The sequence below is a fragment of the Loxodonta africana genome, chromosome 4, assembly GCF_030014295.1.
Source record: "Loxodonta africana isolate mLoxAfr1 chromosome 4, mLoxAfr1.hap2, whole genome shotgun sequence".
Lineage (NCBI taxonomy): Eukaryota > Metazoa > Chordata > Mammalia > Proboscidea > Elephantidae > Loxodonta > Loxodonta africana.
This window is the reverse complement of record NC_087345.1, coordinates 107,501,950-107,515,084: the sequence shown is the minus strand read 5'-3', so window position 1 is coordinate 107,515,084 and position 13,135 is coordinate 107,501,950. Positions and strand designations below refer to the sequence as shown.

Below are 13,135 nucleotides of genomic sequence, written 5' to 3'. Positions count from 1 at the left end.
TGACACAGCCTATGACTAGCTTAACATCTGCTCACATTAGAGAGAAGGCAAGCATTGTCCGTAACGGTAAGAAAAACGGTGCAGGGCTCCCACGTCATTGATTCTGTGGTCAGTGGAGAGCCCACGGAAAGTCACGGCCTCAGTAAGGAGTACGTGCGGTCTGTTATAGAAGTTTTCTTCTAGGGAAGCTACAGGCTCGAATGGGTTAAGTCTGCTCATCTCAGCCTACAACGGTGTAAACATGAATGCACCCTGCCTCACATCAGTAACACATACCTTCATTCTACATTCTTTTAATAAACCTTCTACAAATTTCCAGTTGGTCTGTGCAATCACTGCAGGAGAGAGGTCTGACAATTTGGGTTGTCTCAGGTTTTTTCCTAAACTTCGCGCCTCTTGCATATATTTCTAAAAATTAAAGAGCATTTTTAATGTATAAATACCAGATATTCTCAGCAACTTAACCTTACACAAACAAGCACAGGAACAAGACGCAAAAAAAAGCCGTTTAAGTGTATAGTGCAACAATTAAAGGTTTAATGCACCAAGAGGCAGAGGACGTGCACACTCCCTCCCCTCAACCTGTTAAACTCTGTGAATATGAGGGTTACAAAAACCCCATCAAGTTAGAACTCATTCAAAAGGAGATAGAGTACAACTGTTTTAAATGTATGTGATAGATTTACAGTTAACATTCAAACACAGTTTCATCTGGTTTTAGTCTTCAATTAGCAATACCCAAGTTTGTGATTAGTTTGGACTGTGGGTGGGATGAAAAAATTTAGGTGTCTGGATTACAAGTACAAGGTTTTGCAGAAACCCAGAAACCGAAGGTTTTGCAGAAACTCAGATCACGGGTTTCTGCCACTCCTCTTCCCACAGATTGAGAGACTCAAGGTACTTTTAGCCTCTAGGGCAGTGCTCTCCAATTCAACCTTTTACGCTATTCAAGCTATAACAGTAAAACCAGTAGCTCCAGAATCTGGTTACAGCTAATTTTATGATCTTAAGTATATCAACTAACCTTTGTGCCTTGTGGCTTATTTATAAAATGGGCATAAAATATGCCTACCTACTTCACAAAAAAAGGCTGTAAGATCTGAAAATCACGACGTGCTCCAAATGCAGGAGGCCTCTTCTTTTTGTGATATAAACAAAACATACCTCCCTTGCTTTGTTCCATGATCAAGAGAAAGTGGAATCACGGTGTTACTTTCAGAGTAGGTAGTAGCTCTGAGGGGACTACAGAAACCCAGTCCAACACTCTTGATCTTTGGTTAGCAAATTTCCAGGGGAAAAAAAAATTAGCACCTGTGATTAGTTCAGGGCATGTGCTCTCTCTTCATTCTACTTCTTTCTATGCTACCTGTAAAAACTCACCTAGATAACCTTGTGTTTGCATCAGGACCACAGGGCAGAATCTCCAAACAGTACCTTAAGACCATATTTAGAGACTGTTGTTATTGTTGTTGGGTGCTGTCAAATCGATTCCAACTCGTAGTGACTCCATGTAACAGCAGAATTGCCCCCACAAGATTTCCTAGACTGTAATATTTACGGGAGCAGATCACCAGGTGTTTCTCTCACAGAGCTGCTAGGTGGGTTCGAAAAACCAACCTTGCGATTAGCAGCTGAGTGCTTAACCATTTGTACCTCCAGGGCTCTTTATATTTAGAGACAAAACTGCTCTAAATTGTATACTGAAACTAGCAGTTTGGTGAGGGAAAGAAAGAGAGATTGCAAGCGAGCACACCCTCCCACCAGCATATATGTGAAGTTTCTTACTATCTTAAAGGGAGAATTTGGTTATTATAAGAGATGTGTAAAATCGTTTGTGTTCTTTAAATAAAAGGTAGTTTGTGCATTAAATAGGTTTTGCTTTTGAAAGAAAAGCAATCTTCTAAATGTGGTACAAATAACACAAAATTTTTCATTCATTAGGGACTCAACTGATCAGTTTTACCTGCTACTTCCCAACTCTCCTGATGAAAGGCAAGATTAGCAAAATTTCTGTCTCCTTTTCAGTTCAATCATTTCTAAGGACAGGTTTAAAAACCAAATGGACTCTGTAAGCATTTAGTTTCTATGGTACATGTGTATACTTTCTTCTGATTCAAAGCATTTTTAGGGGGTCAAGAAAAGAAGGGAAAATTTGGAACGAAAGACTATTGCCACTAGGGAAATTAAAAGTAACAAGGTCTATAGTAACATTCTGAACATTAGTTCTCAGGTAAATAAAAGCAGGAAATGTAAACAGTCAGAAAAATCAACTTGAGATATAAAGCAGGGCCTCTATATGAGAAAGGGAAACCCTGCTGGTGTAGTAGTTTAGAGTCACGCTGCTAACCAAAAGGTTGGCAGTTCAAATTCACCTTGGAAAACCTATGGGGCAGTTCTACTTTGTTCTATAGGGTTGCTGTAAGTTGGAATCGACTCAACGGCAGTGGGTTTGGTTTTTTGGTTCTCTATACGAGAACTATAATATTTACAGGTTATACTAATGTTTTAGAAAATTACCAATCAGAGATAAAAGGTTGGTAAAAATAAATGTTAACTGTTAAATGTTTAAAAAGGTTCCATCCTCTTCCTGCCTCAACTCCTCTATCTTTTGACCTTGTGCAGAGAGAGAATCCAGGGAGAACCACTATAAGACTCAAATCTTAAGAAGAGCTAAGTATCAAACTTGGCTTAGGAAGAAATACATTGGCTAGAAGAAAAAGAGAGAGGGGCATGGTCAGGCAAGAGGTTGGGAAGAAGCCTCTAGTATTTCTCTTTTTTTCTGAAATACATGCATAATTAGATCCTTAAAAGTCAGTAACTAGATTAAAAATTAAGGCATGTTTAAAGTTTATGTTCTATTTCATAAATGAAAACAAGCTAGACTGAGGTTGCCCTTTTAGTGACCATATTTATCGAGCACCCAGTATACACAGGTGCAATGCCCTGTCCAGAGTCTCCTTCTAAGCATGCCTGCTGGAGCCACAGAACCAGTAACATTCCACGGATGCGCACAGAAAGGATACAGGGGTAGCCCAAGGCCCTTCCACAAAGCAACAGCTGAGGCTGCCTCCGCGCACTGCAAAAACAGAGCAATGCCTTCAAGGTAAACAAGGGGGGATAAAAACGTGATTGCTTTGGGGCAGATGGAGGGAAAGGTATATTTTAAGATGAAAAATGGAGATGAGAAACCTTTCACAAGGGCTATTTTTTTAATAAAGTCCATTTTTCTACAGAGAGAAGTAACCCCAGGTTTCTTATGAGATTTGTCCTATGCTCTTCTTCATTTTTGTCAAAGCCAAAAGCAATAAACTGCAAGAAATATATCCTCTTGCTCAATATATACCTGACTAACTGCTCTTTAATACCAGGCTCTCCACAAATTTTCTCGTAACATCCTATTCCTTTAACTGGGGCTGACTTACGAAGAGAAAATCATTACAAAGTTAAATAAACCTAAGCTAATATGTCTTAATGAAAAAAAGTACAAGCAACAGTCCTAAGTTATTCTGGCCCTAGAGTGAATAGCTGTTTAGTGCAACCTGGTATGTAGGGTGAGTGAGAAGACCACTGGTCTGGAAAGCAGGAATACTTGCGCTAAGTCCAGCTCTGCCCTTGTATGTCTGTTTAAATTTGGCCAAGTCTCTTGAGCTTTATTTACATTATGTCAAGTTGAACAAGATGACTGCTATGGTTTCTCTTAGCACTAAGATTCTATGGTTGATGACTAGATTTTCTGACCACAGAAAACACAGACTAAGAAGAAGGGTAAATCAAAATGTTGCAGAGATAAAATCCAGCAAGAGAAAAGTTATTTGAAGACAAATCTCTTCTTCAAAATGCTTTTTCTTTACAACTTATATTAGCACACACCACCACAAACAGGTACCAGACACAAGCTGAAGTGTAGTTACGGAGAGGCTGAGAGTTCACGTCACAAGGTGATGTGGGACATTCTAGAGCTACGTGCACTCACGCATGTGTAAAATTCAAGTAACACCAAAGACAGGATTCGGGAACATCTGGCAAAGCACTTTCAGGCAAAGAACATACCAGGCAGCACTCAGAGAAGGATTTTTTAGGAAGTCGTGCAGGAGGAGGTAGACCCTGATCCCACTCCCAGAATGCCATGGAGTTCTGACAGACCAAAAGTTCCCCGGAAGGCTAAGAGGATGGAGACGTGCCAATGACAGAAAAGCAAAAAAAAAGGACAGGGAGAAAGAGACAAGCAAAAAAGCATGCATATGATAAAGTTACAGCAGAAAGGAGGAGAAGAGAATACAGTAGTACAAAGAAAAGCACTAAACAGGTTATGCTTCAGTTTTTAAGAAACGTTTAAAATCATATAAATGTATGAATACATTAATGAAAGACAACATATGTTTGGAATGATGTTTTCTGCTTTATTTCTACACATTTGAGTTTAGAAAATAGTTAACACATCTTCTGATTGCATTTTTCTTTTGACCACAAATAATCAAAACAGTTATAATTATTCAAATGTGTAATTATGGTTTTATTTTCAAACAGTACAAATAAAGCATAAGGATCTTAACTTAAAAATAGTTTTTAAAAACAATTTTAAATGTGGTATCAGAAAGTCAAGGACAAAGCACAGCAAATGAATCTTTACAAGAAGCACAGACATTCATAAGTTTCAAGCATAATTTAAACATAATAAATTACCTAAATCGGTTGATGTAAATGCTTAAATTACATGTCGACCAAAAATTTATCTGAAACTTGGTGTGGTAAACAGAAAGACCTGTTTTAGATGTATTGGAATTACAAAAATTGAAAAATAGTGTTTTCTGCTGTCAGTAAAAAAGGATTCATATTTTAAAATATAACTGAGCTGTTTTATAGAAGACCGTGAAGGAACCTACACAATGGCAGAATGCCTGTTGTGCTAAGTAAGCCTAGTTCAGGGCTCCTGGCATCATGGCATCCCAGCAAGGCAGCCCACATACCTCCCTCAAGTCGTTGTCTAGTCCAATGTGCTCGGAATGCTGGCGAAGGCGTTCTTTCCTGCGCTGTGTGGTGGCACTCCGACTTACCCAGCGACTGAAAAACCAACCATATCCAAGAAGGTGTAGGTTAAAACAGACAAACAAAATGTGGTCACTGTCTTGAAAACAGAAAGAATGACCCGTTCAGCACAAAGGACTGACAGTACCAACTTTTCAATGTTTTTGTTCTGTTCCTTTTATATGTAACAGCTTTATTAAGCTATAATTCACATATTTACCCACTCAGAGTACACGATTCAATGATTTTTAGTATATTCACAGAGTTGTGCAACCATCACATCAATAAATTTAAAAAATTGAGGTTAAAAATATGTACAGTATCCATACACTTTTGTCAGGTCTTAATCGAGTTAGTCCTTGATTATATTAGATATACAATAAGGATGTCTTGACTTGCTCAAGGTAAACATTATGGGTGAATATACATTTTTTTAACACGAAGGAGAATATTCTCAAAATCTGTAAGCTTACAAGGCTAGAATTAAGTAATTCTATACTTACGGATTTCGCAAATATTCCCCTTCATGTCAAAACAGGAGCCCTGGTTGCTCAATGGTTAAATGCTCAGCTGCTAACCAAAAGACTGGAGGTTCAGACCTACGAGCAACTCTGCATGAGAACTGGCAATCTGCTCCTGTAAATATTTCGGCCTAGAAAACCCTATGGGGCAGTTCTACTCTATTCTATGAGTACAGCAGACTTGACAGCATGTGACAACAACACTGTTCTAAAAGAACAAATGAAATTTATGAAGCTCTCAACTTGTAATGGGAATTTCAGAACACTTGTGCTCATGAGGAACCTACACATAGATCAAGAGGCAGTTGTTTGAACAGAACAAGGAGATACTGAGTGGTTTAAAGCCAGGAAAAGTGTCCATCAGGGTTATCCTTTCACCATACCTATTCAATCTGTATGCTGAGCAAATAAATTCAAGAAGCTGGATTATATGCAAAGAATGCACCATCGGGATTGGAGGAATACTCATTAACAACCTGCGTTATGCAGATGACACTGCCTTGCTTGCTGAAAGTGAAGAGGACTTGAAGCACTTACTGATGAAGATTAAAGACCACAGCCTTCAGTATGGACTACACCTCAACATAAAGAAAATGAAAATCCTCACAATTGGACCAATAAGCAACATCATGATAAAAGGAGAAAAGATTGAAATTGTCAAGGATTTCATTTTACTCAGATCCACAATCAACACCCGTGGAAGCAACAGTCAAGAAATCAAAAGATGCATCGCATTAGGCTAATCTGCTGCAAAAGACCTCTTTAAAGTGTTGAAAAGCAAAGATGTCACCTTGAAGACTAAGGTGCGCCTGATCCAAACCACAGTGTTTTCAATCGCATCACATGCGTGTGAAAGATGGATGATGAATAAGAAGACGGAAGAAGAACTGACACCTTTGAATTGTGGTGTTGGCGAAGAATATTGAACATACCATGGACTGCCAAATGAACGAACAAATCTGTCTTGGAAGAACTACACCCAGAATGCTCCTTAGAAGCGAGGATGGTGAGACTGCGTCTCACATACGTTGGTCATATTATCAGGAGAGATCAGTCCCTGGAGAAGGACATCATGCTCGATAAAGCAGAGGGTCAGCGAAAAAGAGGAAGACTCTCAGTGGGATGGATTGACACAGTGGCTACAGTAACGCGCTCAATTGTAATGACTGTGAGGATGGTGCAGGACTGGGCAGTTTTTTGTTCTGTGGTACACGGGGTTGCTATGAGTTGGAAGCGACTCAATAGCCCCTAACAACAACAACTTTTTAAATGAATAACTTTCTGGGCCTAAGATTCAAACAAGTAAGAATGAGTCTTCAACTATAAACTAAAAGAGTTGGACTATATGACCACGACAATTACCTTTGGCCCTAAAATTTTATGATTATGTTTATTGTGTTTCTGTGGAATACCGACCTGTATTTATCAGCTGTTCTAAAAAATGGTTATGATATAAATCCAATACAAAAATATGCAGAAAAAAAATGAATTTAAAATAAAATCCACACTCTTTTCAATGACTTAAATGTTAAACAACCAGGCCTTTGCTTGTCTTTGACCTTAACTCACACCACTTCTAATTGCCCAGGTTCTGTTGACTTCCATTCTGTTTTTTAAATAACAAAACCAGTCCTACTTTTAAGTTTTCTTTACTACCAAATTGTTTTCACCTAAGTTGTCTTCTAGGTCTAATACTCAAACTCATTACCTTTGTTTTTAGGTAATAATGGTTCAAAAATTAGTTAAGGAACCCTATTGTTATTGGGTGCTGTCCAGTCGATGTCAATTCTGATTCATGGTGACCCCATGTGAAAGAGCACAACTGTGCCACAGGTTTGTTTGATTGTAATGTTTACAGAAGCAGATCATCAAGTCTTCCTTCCACAGAGTGGCTGGGTGGGTTTGACCTGCCAACCTTTTGGTTAGCAGCTCAGCACTTAACCATTGTACCACATGGGCTCCTTCTAAGGTACTCTAGACCCAAAGATCTGCCCCAAGTGCTTACGATGTTTCTGTCAGTCAAAGATCTTTTTGTGGTTACCCTAGCTACCTGCAAGCTCCAGATTAGTGTATAAAACTCAAATTACCCAGCTATCACCATCCTTAACCTTTTCTTTATTTTACTTCTGTCATAAATACTCTGTGATAAGTACTATAATTGGAGAGTATAGGGGAATAGCTAATTTAGATTCAGAAGGACCACGGAAGTGGCATCTAAGCTATCTGAAAGATGAAGGAGAAAACTTCATAGACAACAGCTCAAAGATAAGAAAGTTTATCCCATTGTAAATACTGAGGCAGTTGAAAATAGCTGAAGTTTTAAGACAGAAAAAGCGATCAGCAGTAATAAATGTGGCAGAGTTTGAGTAAGCCAAAAGCTGAATAATAATCATTGGATTTGGCAGTTGGGATATCTATGACTTCATTAAGAGACTGTCAAGGGGAGAAGCTGCTGTGAGGTGAACTGAAGATCCAGAGGTAAGCAAGTAAAGGACTTACATCTCAAGTTTTCTTTTTTTTTACATGAGAAGGGTAGAGATTCAATCATAATCAACAGAGGCTGAAGAAGGTGACCAGCATGCTTGTAAACTTAAGAAAAATATTCAACTGAGAGAAAAACAGGAGATACAGGAAAAGGGGTGACTAATGGAGCAGACTGAATAAAGCAAGAGAGAACTGGTCAGGGATACAGGTGGAAGAAATAGCTTTGAACTGTGACTGATATATTTTATTATTTGAGATGAGAAGATGACGGTGTCTACATGTATCCATCACTTAGGCAGAGGGTAGGAATTAGGAGGCAAGGTTAGGGCATTAAAAAAAAAACATTAGCTGATCTAAAATATTTATGTTACAGACGTTCACAACAACATACACGCAATAGCAAATGCTGTATTTTCTTTATCTAAGACTCACATTTTGATATTTAAATGTTCCTGAAATTGCGATACATCTTTATTTTTATTTATTGTGCTTTAAGTTTACAAATCAAGTCTGTCTCTCATACAAAAACTTATACACACCTTGCTATGTACTCCTAGCTGCTCTCCCCCTAACGAAACAGCACACTTCCCCTCTCCACCCTGTATTCCCTGTGTCCATTCAACCAGCTCCTGTCCCCCTCTGCCTTCTCATCTCGCCTCCAGGCAGTAGCTGCCCACAGTCTCGTGTCTACTTGAGCCAAGAAGCTCACTCCTCGTCAGTATCATTTTGTCTTATAGTCCAGTCCAATCCCTGTCTCAAGAGTTGGCTTTGGGGATGGTTCCAGTCTTGGGGAAACAGAGGGTCCAAGGACCATGACCTCTGGGGTCCCTCTAGTCTCAGTCAGACCATTAAGTCTGCTCTTTTTACAAGAATTTGAGGTCTGCATCCCCTTGTTCTCCTGCTCCACCAGGAACTCTCTGTTGTGTTTCCTGTCAGGGCAGTCGTCAGTGGTAGCTGGGCACCATGTAGTTCTTTTGGTCTCAGGCTAATGCAGTCTCTGGTTTATATGGCCCTGTCTCTTGGGCTCATATTTACCTTATATCTTTGGTATTCTTCATTCTCCTTTGCTCAGATGGCTGCTTGCTAGCGTTTAAGACCCCAGACGCCACTCATCAGAGTGGGATGCAGAACATTTTCTTAATACACTTTGTTATGCCAATTGACCTAGATGTCCCCTGAAACCATGGTCCCCAGACCCCGTCCCTGATACTCTGGCCTTTGAGGCATTCAGTTGTGGGATTCATCTTTTAATCCATATGCATATTCAATGTATAATTTTTCCAAAATGCTTTTGAGTTAATAGCATATCTTACAACCAATAGTGACCTAAAGAAACATACAAAAAAATCCAAGCTTACTGCCGTCGAGTTGATTTCAACTCACAGGTGACCCTACAGGATAAAGTAGAACTGTCTCATAGGGTTTCCAAGGCTGTAATCTTTACAGAAGCATCTTTCACCCGTGGAGTGGCTGGTGGGTTCAAACCGTCGACCTTTGGGTTAGCAGCCAGGTGCTTCAACCACTTTTACCACCAAAGAGCTCCTTAAGAGTGACTTAGGATCAAGGAAGTGTACTCAAAACAACTAAACAATCAATAGTAGGAGATGCCTTACAATAAAATAGCACAGTCATTTAAAAAATCAAATTTCTAAGAACATTAATAATACGGAGAGTGCTAACATAACACTGAACAAAAAAGTAAGAGACAACATTGTATGAATAATATTCTAATTTTGTAAAAAAGGAAAATGTGGATGCATGCCCACATGTGCACACAGACAAAGAGCCCGGTGATGGAAGAGCATAATGCCAAACGTTAACATCTCATGATGACGGGATTATGGGGAAAAAAAAAAAAACTTTTTTTTTAAAAAATTTACCCCATCACTTCCCAATATTCTAAGTTTTCTAATGAGCATATATAATTTTAAATCAAATTATTTTAAAAAACCTCTTAGCTCTTGACCTATCATCCCCACGATCTATGTATTCGTTGGACTATGAGTCGGAACTGACATGATGGCAATGGGTAACTAGTAAGGGTATTCTAGTATTTACTGAGTATATCCATGACAAAACAGAGCTAAGCATAATTTTAAAAATAAATCTGTATTCTTACCATTTGGGAAAAGTCATATTACATTACTGATAATGATTTATTACCTTATTTTTTATGAAGCACCCAGTTTACAAAAAACAAAATGAGAACTCTGCTTCTTTTGTTACTTTTAAAATAAGTTATACATGCCTTTGGTCTCAGGCTTCTGAACCGTCTCATTTTAGTCTGCTATTTAGTGGTACATGAAATACGGCAAAAATGGAACTGAGGAAGATAATCCCTGTTTAAAAGAGCTTTAAAAAAAAAACAGATTTTTATCAAGAAAAAAAATGTACAAAAATCTAGCTGTAGATTTTTGAAGTAGAATTCTTGAAAATGTCCCTATAGCAAAGTATCAACTTAAGACTGCAAAATGAATACAAACCGAATTGGGGGGACTGAAAAGGAGGATCCAGAAAAAAAAAACATTAAGACTGAAACGAAATATAAACTCCTGCTGGTAAACTTACATATAATAAATAAAGGAGAACATAAAGAACAAACAAAGCTTGCAAAGACCTATGTATAGATCTTTGACATGGAGACCTAAGAAACAGCCCTATAGCAAAAAAGGTCAGTGTAAGACTGCAAAACGGATTAAAAAAAATTACTGAGTAGGGCAGTCCAAATAAACAATAAACATATGAAGTAGACTATAAACATCAGTTAATAAACTAACATAATAAACAAAGTGAAAGAATAGAATATAAATGGCAGAACATTTTCCTTGGCAGGTAGAAGTGGAAAAGGTTTTAGGGAAAAGAAAAAGACAAAGATTAACTTACATAATATAACTAGCTTCTTACCATACACTCCATGGGACAAAATGCCCTATTTAATTTCATTTTCAAAACAGGGAAATGAGCACCTGCTTTAGAAAATTACTATGAAGTCCACACATTGCTGGTCTTGTTACAAAATTAATTTATTCTTTCCTTATTAAACCTCATTAACAAAACATAATTTTACCAAAGATGATCAAAGTTGCTGAAATACTAAAGATTGCTTATTTTTTTCTCCTTTGTAAGCAGCATATTAAATTCTCTACAGTTGACCAACCATTTACACAGGCTGACTACCATGGTTGGTTATAAACCCCTTTACCCTGCAATCAGTTTGGAGATCTTTTCTCTTTCAGACTATAATCTATGTGAAAATGTAATACTTGAGGCTCAGTGTGGAAATGGGAAACCTTGAGATTTTATACAAGGTTAAAAGCAAGATAATATGCCTTAAAGATTTTCCTACTGAAATCCTTCCTAAGCACTCCCTAGGAGTCCCTAGGTGGTGCAAACGGTTAACCCCTTGACTACTAGCCAAAAGGTTGGAGGTTTGAACCTACCCTCTGGGACATCGGAAGACAGGCCTGGCAACCTGCTTCTGAAAGGCCCCAGCAGTACTGCTTTGCACACATGGGGTTGTCACCAGTAGGCATCGACTTGACGGCAACTAAAAACAACAATAAGCACTCCCTACTTCCAGTCTCTGCCTTATTTATGTCTCTAACTTCTCACTATCTGACATACTACTTCTTTTACATATTTGTTGTTTGTTTTCTTGCACTTGAAAGCAGGGTTTTTATTGTTTTGTTTATTGTTAAACTCCCAGTGCCTAGCAATATAGTACAGTGCCTTGGAATATAACAGGAGTTCCATAAATCTTTGCCAAATGAATGAATGAGCAATGTATGCTTTCAAAAGGGAATAAAAATTATTAAAATTAGTAGCTTACATCAATGTGACTAACAACTAACATATTTTATATACATAAAAAAATGAACAAATTGATGAATAATCTGTTCTGATGGAAAAATCTTATCCATTTCTGAAAAACAGAATGTTGGATCTAGTAGCACCATAACCTCAAAACTCTGAACCCTCACAATGGTCAACATCTCTTAGCACATTTTTACGTTCACTGTTTATAAAAGCAGGGACAGCTCTTCACCCAAGGGTTAAAGCATGCAAATTAGTTAAGGTACTTAAGGTAAAAATTTCAGTTATTAGCTACTTGCTTCTGCCTTGCAAGCAGCATATTAAAGTTTTTCTAACAGCCTTCATCCCCAAGAGTCAATACAAACACTTGCATTACCTACAAGATGGGACAATTTCTTCTGTCCCACAACTCTTTCCCCTTTCTTGTGACTCATCCTCCATGTACTCTCTTTGTTATAGTTGAGACAGCCTACTTAAATAAAAGAGTTCAACCAAATAAGGCTTTTTTTTTTTAATCCACAATTCTTACTCTACAGTGTTCCTTTCCCAAGTATTTAAAAGGGTACTGGTACCGAAAAATTTTCAGACCTCCAAAGAGTCTTTGTGAATGAGACACCATAAAAAAAATATGGTATAGGAGTAAAGAGACATGGGTTCTAACCTCAGCTCTGTCATGCACCAAGGCTCTGACTTCCAGCAGCACACAACAATAGCATTACCTTCAGGGTTAGGCCATTTGATCTCAACCTTTGCTTCAGGAGGGAAGATGGCTCCTAAGACAGTATCTTGCTTCCCAAAATACTACCCTACCTTTGAGACCTCTCTTAACAGAGCCTTGTTTAAGGCAGAGGTGAGACATCTGAGGGCTCTTTCATTGTGGAAGGATCTCATTAGATTGGTGTGAAAGACTATTGCCAAACTGCCCTATGTTCAATGTATATTTAGTGTAATAGATAATAGTGCAGTATATTTAGTGTAATAAGAGTTTGGGCCACTGAATCAGTAGACGTAGTTTTGAATTCTGCTTTCACTACTTTCTAGCTATGTGATCTTGGTGCAAGTTGCTGAACCTCATTTACAAAACAGGTGAATGACAATACAGGTTTTACATATATATATATGGATATGCTTGTAGGAAAGATTAATGAGACAATTCACTTAATGCACACAGCAGAGAAGCTAACACAAAGCCTGCTTAATAACGTCAGTTATTATTATCAGTACCATTACCTCTATAACTACCCCTCTCCTGGCACAGAGAAGCCTCCACTGGAGGTAAAGGTATGCTGAAA

The 13,135-nt window shown here is 38.2% G+C and overlaps 1 protein-coding gene across 5 annotated transcripts in view; it reads right to left on the bottom strand.

Annotated features, from left to right (window-relative positions):
• The window catches only part of DENND5B (DENN domain containing 5B), a 210,928-nt gene that overhangs the window by 62,939 nt on the left and 134,854 nt on the right, over positions 1 to 13,135 (bottom strand). For 4 of the 5 annotated variants that reach the window (XM_064284427.1, XM_064284428.1, XM_064284431.1 and 1 more), the window contains 2 exons: positions 4,968 to 5,061; positions 277 to 408 (listed from right to left, as the gene is read on the bottom strand). In XM_064284427.1, coding sequence (XP_064140497.1) covers positions 277 to 408; positions 4,968 to 5,061 — 226 coding nt within the window. The remainder of the gene's footprint in view (positions 1 to 276; positions 409 to 4,967; positions 5,062 to 13,135) is intronic. The other variant, XM_064284429.1, reaches the window with a different exon arrangement.